Source organism: Parasteatoda tepidariorum, chromosome 4, assembly GCF_982258835.1.
Source record: "Parasteatoda tepidariorum strain Cologne lab strain chromosome 4, Ptep-v5.0, whole genome shotgun sequence".
In the NCBI taxonomy this organism is placed as follows: Eukaryota; Metazoa; Arthropoda; class Arachnida; order Araneae; family Theridiidae; genus Parasteatoda; species Parasteatoda tepidariorum.
This window is the reverse complement of record NC_141758.1, coordinates 10,528,206-10,539,715: the sequence shown is the minus strand read 5'-3', so window position 1 is coordinate 10,539,715 and position 11,510 is coordinate 10,528,206. Positions and strand designations below refer to the sequence as shown.

At 27.8% G+C, this 11,510-nt stretch overlaps 1 protein-coding gene across 1 annotated transcript in view; it reads right to left on the bottom strand.

The window, feature by feature from the left end:
* LOC122271044 (uncharacterized) overlaps positions 1 to 8,870 on the bottom strand; it is a 60,575-nt gene extending 51,705 nt beyond the window's left edge. The window contains exons 1-2 of the mRNA XM_043050842.3: positions 8,684 to 8,870; positions 6,503 to 6,558 (exon numbers count right to left, since the gene is read on the bottom strand). Of these exons, the coding sequence (XP_042906776.2) occupies positions 6,503 to 6,558; positions 8,684 to 8,786 (159 nt within the window). The 5' untranslated portion in view covers positions 8,787 to 8,870. The remainder of the gene's footprint in view (positions 1 to 6,502; positions 6,559 to 8,683) is intronic.
* Between the last annotated feature and the right edge of the window lie 2,640 nt (positions 8,871 to 11,510).

Sequence of the window (11,510 nt, the reverse complement as noted above, 5' to 3'; positions counted from 1 at the left end):
GATTGGTTTGAACTGTTTTCTAAAAACAGAATCAATTCAAAAAAAGATTACTAAAATAAAAAATTAAAAAAAAGTATGTGTTATTAAGAGAAAGAAATATACTATACAATTACAATTTTATTCGTTAATAAAATGATTAATGGAAGTTACAGAATACTATTTGTTTAATAACATGAGAGAATTGTAATTGCACTATTCCAATCACTGGATACCCATTAATCATTTGTTTTTCTTGGATAGATTTTTTTTAAGGTCGTCATTAATTACAGAAGGTGTCTAAATTAATTTTTGTCCTTTTGTCAGTCAATGGGCTAAATTGATTTTTAATTCCAGCCAATATACGTTTCGCAGAAAATTCTTTTCTTTCTTCAGTATTAATATTTATATAATAATTGCTGCCAAAAAGAAGAACAATAGTTGTGTATAAGTTAATTATAAAACGAATATAAAATTGCTTTAAAGTAATTTAATGTAACACTATTAAAATTACCCTCTGGTGAAAGTAAAAAGAAAAAGGTCAGTCTGTAAAACAATGAATTCCAAGAATTTCAAAAATTATCTTCTTTATTTTTAATTATATCATTTCGAGATGCTTTTTGATTTTCGAGATGCTATCATGATTTTTTTCATGACTCTTAGAATTCTTTACTTAAGATAATAGTGTTGAAGTTAATCTAATCGATTAAATTGGTCTAATCGAAAAGTGCGAACGCATGAGAACCTAGAATAATAGCATTAACACTGACCATTCCTGAAAATTCTTTTTATATGAAGTTGGAAAAATAAACTGCATTGTTAAATTAACGTGAAACGAGCAGATATTAATAAATTTCCTTCTCTGTCAGAAAACTGAATAAATTTCCTTCTCTGTCAGAAAACTGAAAAGGTCACTGATACCGCCACTGTTTTGGGGTTTTCAACTTAACGTTACATTTTATCAAACACTGTTTGATTTAGAAACTTCAAATTACGTTAATATGTAGGAAATTGAACGGAGATTACAATGGAATTAAAAAATAATTCTAAAATTAAGTCAAGATTATTTTTACTCTTATACTTGTTAGAAAAATAACATGCGGGCCGCTCTGTGACCGCAAGAATTCAGCTGCGGAAGTTAAATTTGGTATGCTGAAAGAGCCAAATTTGTTTTTAACCGTAACATAGAGTCTTTATTTCCTTTTAGAAACTCTTATTTGTTTGAAAGTTATTACAATTTAAAAGTTTTTTTTTCATTTTTTCTTTAACTAATAATTATTTATTGATTGTTGTGGAAAAAGTTTTCATTTACGCGATTTTCATAATATCCCTCTTGACTTAATATTAAAAATAATGAAAATAAAGAAAAAAATATTATATAGAAAAAGGCTAGGTGTTGCCAAATATAAAACTTCGACATTTTATACCGACATTTGAAAATATGTGTAGAATAAAGAGAAATAAGAATTGTTTCTTATATGATCGGTTAACAAGAAAAAATTACTTCTAATTTATAAATCCTTTTCATTGTGTCGCACACTCTGCCTTTCTAAAATGTAATTTTTTTAAGCGCAGTTATTTATCATTCAAATCCAGCTATCCTTTTTATTTTGTCAAAATTAACAAGTTAATATAATGAACTTAAATAATAGTATAATAATTTTACATTAAGCAAATAATTTTTAATCGACTTTTCAGGAAAAAAAAACTTTTAAGAACATTGTTAAGAACAGTTTGTGCCAAATACCGCTAGTTCTGAGAGAATAAAAAAACGAATTTGCGCGCGGGCATAAACTGCTTTTTCCATAGAACATCTTCAATGCGTAATAACTCTCGGCGAGACCGTTTTTCCTTCTTCTTCATTTGTCAAAACTTAGGAATCCTTAAAATGCAACTGCTGGCAATCCAATCGTAATTTTTACTTAAAAAAGTGGAAGAAAACAATTTGTACTTGATCTTCAATTATTTCAAACTTGATGAATGAGATTCAACTACAGGGATTATCGAGCGTAGCGAACAGGTGACGGTGCCTCCATGTAGAAAACAAGGATACATAAAAATAAATTGTGTCGAACAACTATTATCAATAAGCGTATGATTAATATTTAAAATTGTCTCTAAAAAAGGACTGTAGAAGCTGATCAATTGATAAAAATTTATCTGCTGCAGTCAAGGTATAAATTATCGTCACTATCTGAAAAACATTTAATATATTTAAATATTAGCATGTTTACGAATTATGACCTGTTTTTGAATTTTTTTTAAATTAACGTCAAACTTTAACCGGATTTCAATAAATTAGTTCAAAAAGAACTGCACTCTTTAAAAAGGAGGTATGAAAATGATTCATTGGATTCGTTTTGTACTATGAAAATTGCCAAGTCGATTCGGCAGCATGAAATACTATTTCATTTTTCACCAGTTTATGGTTAAAAGAGCTCCACTTAGTTCTAATTACATAATCATTCAATTTCGTCTAAATAGTTATGCCTTTTCTGAAATATTGATTTGCAAATTTACCGTAAATTTAAAACTATACCTACAGTTTAATGGGACAAACAGATAAAATTTCGGTTCTCTTACCGTTATTTTAATATTTCAGCCATATTTCTGTTATTAGTTCCTAAGATTTAAAACATAGCACAATTTTAAAATTTGTTAACCCAAAACCCCTTGTGAGAAAAAAACAATGTTTTTAATTCATGTATAGGAAACATTTTGCAAATGACATTTTAAAATGATTAAATGTATGTTTATTATTTTGTATTGTTATGTTTCTTTCATTTTTCTACAACTAGGGAACATTACTGGAAAATGAGTAATTTTTCACACAATGCATTTTTATTTAAATCTTATATCGACTTCGTAGAAGAAAAAATCGGTGACTTTTTTTCAATCCTGCTGTAACTTTTGTATTTTTTCCAGCTTTAAATACAATGCTATTTTTATTAACACTTGAATTGAAGTATGTGACGAATGTAGTGTAAAGAAAGATTGAAACAGAGAAATTTAATGTTTAATTTTGTCTAATTTGCTATTTAAAGAATTTAGTTTCAAAATAAAACTCAATAACGCAATTATGGTTTTAAATAACTACTCCGCTATTTAATTGGTTAAGGCAATATGCAGTAGAACATTTTTTTATTTATGTCACATTTTATGCTAGAATAAATAGTGCAGACCCTTGCCACACATGAATGATAAATTTGCTTGACTATAGTAAGTAGAAGGGAGAGGGGGGGGGGATATTGTCGCCGTAGTGTCCTCAATTGGTTATGCCTGGACAAAAGCCGTACCGACTGTCATTCTGAGTAAATTGGCGAAATTCTATCAAAGTTAAAAGAAAGGCAACCCTACAAGACCCTACACTTTATATTTTCTGCCATCTATCCGCAGGACTCGAAAACACGTCTAAAGTAAAAAATAAAAAACAGCGCCATCTATGTATTGCATTCAAAACAGTTTTTTTTCCTTAATGTATATAAACTATTTTAAAAATAAATTAATGCTGCATGAAAAAATATTTTTGTAATGCAAATAAAAAATAAATATAATTAACGTTTTGAAAGTATAATTTTAATTTTTATTTATATTCTGTATTATAAGTTTTTAAAAAAAATTATTTGCTTAATATTTTGAAGTTTAATTAATAAAAATATCCAAATGTATTTTTATTACTTAAAAACGTATATTTAAGAATAAAATTTCCTAAACAATTATTATTTTCAAGTATTGCTTAAAAGTTTAGGGGAAAAAAAGTTATTTACTTTATTAGACTAGACATTTGCTATAAACAGTCAGAAAATTTAAACACGATTTTTTTAAAATTCAAAATTCTTAAGACCATTTAAACTATTTTGAATCCAGTTTTTAAGAAGTAAGTGATTAAACTAAGATATTAAATTTGAAATGAACATTAAAATAAAAATAAAATAAAAAACAATTTATATAAATAAAACGTTTACTATTATAAATGGTATACATTCATTATTACAAAACACTTAAATTGTAATAAAAGTTAGTAAATTAATGTAATAAAAAAGCCCATCTCATTAAAAATCCTTGCTCTAAATTCAAGATATTTATAATTTCTAGGAGGATTTAAGCAATTTACAATATTTTTTTATTCATTTATTTTCTATAAATAGATTTTTTTATTTACATGAATTTTAAACTTACCTATTCATTTTTGTTTTAGAGAAGGTTTAAAAAAGGAGTCATAGTCTGGAAAAAATTTATGTTAATTTCATTTGGGGCTTACAGTAATAATTTTCAAGCGACCAAAACATAAACAATGGGAAAAGTTTTCATATCGCTTCTTCCTAAAATGACAAAAAATAGACAATGACGGACCTTTAGCCTTTTACTGCTATCATATAAATTATACTAGATTTTTTTTTTAACCATGAATTACAAAAATGATGGATTTTTTATTGAATCCTTTAACGTTAAAAATAAATGTATCGCTTATTCAATAAAAAAATAATAATAAGTCTTCAATAAGAAAATGTCTTCAATAAGTATTCAATTCAATAAGTCTTTCTTAAGTACATGTTTAATACAATAAATTTAACAAAATTTTATAATAAACAATCGAAAAAATAAAAACTTTTTCTCAATGAACAAAGGAATTGTTCTAGTTAAAAGTATTAATATTTATTCTTATTTTTAAGGGAATATGTATTAAATTTTTCTAGAAAGAAAGAATATATTATATTTCGAGTTAAAAATTATACTTCAGAAAATGATTTCAAAAAGAAAAAATAAATAATTATATATATTTATTTAAAAATTTTAATAAAATTTAAAATGATTATTTTTTAATAAAATTATTTTTTTAAAAAATATAATAGGTAATACCACATAAAGTATATTTAGATTATAGTAAAATAATAAAATTCAAGTTTTTAATATTCTATGTAAAAAATTAGCAGTTTTCAAAGAATAATAAAAGTTGTTTTTTTCCTCTCAAAAATACGGTTAACGTTTTATGGATTTTTTCCATTCTCTCCTGATTTTTTTCAAATTTTTGAGTTAAAAGCACATTTTTTACCAACTCTGCATCTATTCATTATTAATCTATTGTAACATTACACTTAATTAACGGTATACAATAAAGGTCCTGTAACTAATTAAGTGTAAGAGGCCAAACAACGGTATACAATAAAGGTCCAGTAACTAATTAAGTGTAAGAGGCCAAACAACGGTTTTATTTTTCGGGCCTGTATAGGTGAAGAGTTATTCCGCCTCTTCCTGAAATGCCTCAAAACAAACGATAAAGGACCCTATTGTACTTGCCTTTTGCCGTTACCCTACCTAGAATGCCAGCTTACGGCCTTACGTTTGCCGTGAGGTGTGTGCTTACTGGGGAGTAACAAAAAAGTGTCGAGAAACAGAAGGGAAAAAGAGAAGCTTCGTCAGAAGTGATCAGCAAATCTGGGCCTAACTGTATGAGTCATCGTTTTGCGTCCTTCGGCTTTCTCCCATCTAGGAGGTATTGGTTAACCTCCCCACAGTTAAAATAAAGAGATGAATCACACCCATGCCCGGAGCGGGATTCGATCCCGACATCTTCCTGGTAAAATGACAACTCCTTGATCACCATACAAAACAGTCGGAAGACATTGTTATTTTATTTTCGATCGAGTAATCTTCATTTTAAATTCGTCCCGCAGTGGACTGATCGTTAAGACACGGTTCCTTCAGTGTGCGGGTGGGTGCCCACTTGGATCAGTCTGCGTAGGGACCGAGGGTGTGCGGTATTGGTCCTCGTAAACCTATTCTACCGTAAAGTGCTCGACTTCACGTGCAGGTCGTTGGGCTACCGAAGTGGAGGTGGCATCCCCTTTGCAGAGGATCAAAATTGTGATGGGATGTCTTCGGATCATCCTGAGGGATGTTTCCCAGACCGTCGCCAATAGCCCATTGCGCAGCTCTAGTGGGACGTAAATGAACTACAACGAGAACAACAACATCATTCTAAATTCGTCATTCTAGTTGACTATCTCCCACAATGCCCTACGATGTGGTTTCAAATTGAGAAAATATTTACGTAATATATGTATGTAATATATTCGTAATATATTTATGTAGCTTCGCTTATGTAGCTCACGTAGCTTCGCCAATTATTTTCCAAATTAACGAAATATAGCTAAATGATTGCTGAATTGTCAGAAATGTGAGTTTTATTTCCGAGAACGCACTAAAATAAAAAATAATGTTAAATTTTATGGTTGTAAGCATTTTTAATTTTTTTCCATATGTTCATGTGTCAATTCTTGTAATCATATAATTTGGAATTCGATATTTTTAGTTCATTAGAACACATTTCACTGTTTAAAATAAAACTAAATATATTTTTAAAAAATTTACTTAGTTACTTAATTAATAAGGAAATTATGTTCTCAATAGGTTTACATAGAGGAAGTTAAATTTCCTCTATGAATTTCAGTCATTCTGTGATCATAAAATTAAAAACTTGCATCAATATAAAAATTTGAGTGAAAATATTTTAATTAATAAATACCGGTAAGGTAACTCTATTCTCCACGCAATCCAGTAGACCTACAGGATCTGGAACCACTAAATAATAATAAAAATTTAAAGTTTATTAAAATTAATGAAAAAGGAAAATATTTACAATTATGATAGATATAGTGAAACAAAAACATATTTTTTGCAAGAAATGAAAAGATAAAAGTTTTCAGATAGGTGAGAGACTAATTTTTTAATACTACACAATCAATTTTACTTAGGGAAAATAAAATTTAAACATTTTACTCGTTAAAACCAAAGTTGGGGTGATGGACGATCTTTTATAAATTTGCACGTAATATTTACTATCCAAATTTTTTTTTTATCTGTTCAAAATTTTCCAGAAAGTATCAAAAACCTATAATTCTTAAAATATCTGAATATATGAATTTTTAAAAAAAAATCTAACTGTTCTTATTGCTTACGAAAACATTGAAATTTAAATATGAGGTGAGGTGACATTAAATGTTTGAGACGTTATTAATAAGTTATTAATGAAATTATTGAAGAGTTGAGTGGATAAACCTAGACTAATATGGATTAGTTATGATAAAATTAACTGATAAGACAATTGAAAGCGTAAACAATTCCGTTACACTAAACATATCAATATTGATGGGACCACTTTATACCCAAGATCAACAAGTTGAATGCCATGGGGGTCACCGGTGACCGGCACCGAGTTTGCTCGTAGCCCCACGGGTGTCACCGGGGACCGGCGAAGTCAAGATTTTTATAAACACATAATTCGAGTAAATTTTAAATTTTTTTAAATGTATTACAGATACTGAAATCATACGTGCCAACTCTTCCGGATTTTCCGAAAGATTTTATTTTCATATTTAAAGTGGTAGTAAATATATACTATTTTTTCTTTTTTAATTTTGATTTTTAAATGATTTTGATCACCACTATTCTTACAAAAATTAAGTACATATATAAATATGCGTTACTATCATGGTTGTCAACTTAAGTTTTCTCAAATACAACGTATTTGTTTGCTTAAAATTGAAGTTTTAATTCCATTTTAATACCACTGGGAAAAATTATAATGGAAAGGATTAAAAGTTGGCAGGTATGCTAAAATGGTTTGAAGAAATGAATGCAATATAGAACACACAAAAATAGTTTTATTTATATACACCAAGATGCCTACTTGCACCTGACAGCGAATAAATATTTTAAAATGGTAGTTTATTAATTGTGATTTTTGGTTTAATAATTTCAATTTAGTAGATTTTATCCACCACTATTTCTAAACAAATCGTAGGTTTATATAATTCACCACTTTTTTCTTTTAATGGAAATGCCATGCAATACCTTACAAAAAACTAGCAAAATCTGTCCATTTGCAAATTTAGTTTGTAGTTATTTACCGTTTGGCCAGACGGGCAAGCTATGTAAAATTAGCGTGGCATTCAACGTGTTAATAACTATAGCCTCAATTACAATGACGCATTGCATAAGTTCGAATAATAATTGTATTTAAAGTTCACTATAAAGTAAATCACTCCTACAACCAACCGAATTTGAAAAGGAGGTCACAGAGGTTCGTGATTAAAAGTATGACGACCAGAATTGTGCTCGGTCTACGCACTTCCTTAGGTGGTCTAGCCACTGCTGGGAATAAAAACTCCTGTACTTCATAATCTAACTACTTTTTAAAATTGAATTCAAGGATATAGAATATTTGATTTCTTTTGCTATTTCCTTAAATTCTTAGAATTTTTCATAAAACAACTTGACAATTTTAAGCATTGGACAGTTATATGACAGATGCTTTGGAACCAGCTGCTTCTATGCATTATTTTATAATTTATAATACATAATTTTTTTTGCTTTAACTATTGTGTATATTACAGTTTTCAACAGAGGGGTCAGCTAGGGGACATTTTTTTTTATAAATTTAGCAAGAAAGAAAATCAATCATTATTTTAAGCATATCTAAGTCTTTTAAGCATATTAATTACATTGATAAAATAATAATCTGTCTTTGCGTGTATTGACAAATATTCTATATTCACATGCGTGAATAAATTACTGTTCTATATTCACTTCCGATACTAACTCTCAGAAAGTTAGTGAAGTTTCAAAATATCAACGAAACATATTCTTCTGCTGAACATATTCTACAATTAAATTAAAAGAAGTAAAATATAATGTCTATACTCACAGCATTGACGTGAAATTTCTGCTCCAAAGTCATATTCTTGACATCTGGCCCTAACAATTAAAAACAAAAGAACAGCTAACACATTTATTTTGGGTAAAAACATCTTGACCACACTAATTCTGTCTAAGCTCCATTACATGCTTCAGGTTCTTTTATATAGTTTCTGAAACTTTCGACTCTTCCTCCTTAACTGCCACACAGAATGTTCTACATTTTGAGAAAATTTAGTACCGTTATAGGATTATGAGATTAAAGATTTCGGAAATTATGTAACAAACAGTAGAAGTAATTTGGTTCTCTTATTAACAGAAGGGACTATAATTCAATCCACGTAGAGCATTTTAGTCTGAAGCAATGCTCTTCAATATTTGATTCTTGATTTCAACAACAACAACAAAAATGTGATACATTTAATTAACATTGTAGTAAATAGTACAAAAATCAATTTAATCAGTAAATACCAGCTTAAGATTTTTATTCCATGTGACTTGATAGTACATGTTAGCACAGTGTAGATGCTAGTGCTTCGCGCCAAATACAAAGCTAGCACCAATATTTTTTTTTCCTAGAGAGATCCTCACCCATTAACTAAATCTATTCCACATTTAAGAGTTATTGTTCTATTTTTATATACATTAATATGTGATTGGCCTTTATTTACATATATTGATAAGTAAATGTTCCATATTTACGTATATTTATGAAATATTTATGAGTTAAAGTTCTACATTTGCGTATAATGATAAAAATATTCTACACTTGAATACATTAATAAATGTCCTTTACATATAAACTCCTTGCAAGCATAATAATAACTCATTTAATACCTCTTATAATTTTTTACGTTTCCATTAATTTCAATAGTTAGTGTTCCATATTTGCATCCATCGAAGATAAGTGAATATCCTTTGTTTACATATTATGTTCTATATTTACCTATATTAATACCCCTTCCGTCAAGAGGCTAGTTTCTATGTAGTTGAAAAAAATTTTTAGGGAAAGCTAAGAACTAAAATTCAATTTATTTTCAAACCTAGTATGGATCACCTGACAAAGAAAAAGAGAAAAAACTGGTAGAATATATATATATATATATATATATATATATATATATATATATATATATATATATATATATATATATATATATATATATATATATATATATATATATATATATATATATATATATATATATATATATATATATATATATATATATATATATATATATGTGTGTGTGGGGGGGGGGATCTTTTTTTAAAAACAATTAATAAATAGCATTGCGTTAGCATTTTAAAATGACTTTGCACTAGCATTGACTGTTTTGTATGCTTAAAAAATTAAATTGAGTATCAAAATTTCATTTTCCTGGCATGTCAAACAATATTTCCGATAATAACTAGCTTCAAAACTTCCCATTCATTTTTCAAAATCTAATTTTTTTTATCTTATCCTTTATGTAAGCATTTCTAGAATATACGCAGAGGGTATTGTTTACTAAAACTTCGTTTAAAATAATTTTTTCTGTCAATAATTTGTTTGTCCCATGAAAATCTGTCATTTTCCTGGCTACTTTTATTTAGTGATTTATAACCAAAATAGATTGCGCCAGGAATCAATATCTTATGTTAATAGATTGATTAGATACCCTCCTATCTGAACATGTCTTGTTGCATGATTAAAGAACCAATTTTCTGGCTCAAAATCTACTTCAAAAATTTTTTCAAGGTGAGTAGGTTTTTATGCTGTCATTTTCCTGGCTTCTTGAAATCCTTAATAACAAAAACTACATAGATTTTTCTGAGTTTTTATGAGAAATACTGTTGTTTTCTGCAGAATATAAGAGTTATCGGCCAAAATATTAAATTAAAGTAAAGTTATATGCTATAAAATGGTGAATTTGTCATTATCCTGGCTGTCATTTTCCTGACTTATGAATGCCAGGACATTGAAGTGTTACCAGAAATTCTTTTTAACTGCTAATACTGTAAAGAGGAAAAGCAAATATTAACCTAATACCAAGTTTATGCATGATTGTAATAAGCTTGGATGTAATCAAAGTTATTTATTTATTTAATGATTGATTATTATACACAATTTTATTCTGTACATATCAGCAACAAAAACTTTTTTGTTTTTTCTACAGTGGATAAAAAGAATTAATTTAAGCAATTTAGGGTCCATCTAACATAAAGGCTTAAGTTGAGTTACTTACTATTATCTTAAAATGACTGTTTTTTAAACTTCTAATCTAAGGTAATAAGTCATTTTCCTGGCATTCAAGATTTGGTGAATTTCTATTTTATTTTTTATCTCGCGCAAATATCAATAAACTACACTGCTGTCTATAAGATATTAATAAGTGTTGCTAAAGAAGTATACAAAAAAAATTTTAGATTATTTTGAAGACTTTAAATTTTTTGGTCCGAATTGTCATGTTTCGTGAGAATCACCCATATATATATATATATATATATATATATATATATATATATATATATATATATATATATATATATATAGAGAGAGAGAGAGAGAGAGAGAGAGAGAGAGAGAAAGAGAGAGAGAGCTTACTAATATTGTATTTATAAATCCAAAGCAAAATATATCAATATAAAATAGTGTGAGGTTCCCCCAAAAAATGGAAAAATGGAAGCGAAAGAAGAACATATTAATCAAAGAATACAAAATAAAAATAACGGATATAATCGTGTGGGTTGATGCGTGATTATATCTTTTCTTTATTTTGTTTTTCCGGCTTTTTAGTTCTTTTTAAATTTTTAATTATTTTTTAAAAAAGCATTTCAAGAATGGCACGGGTAGC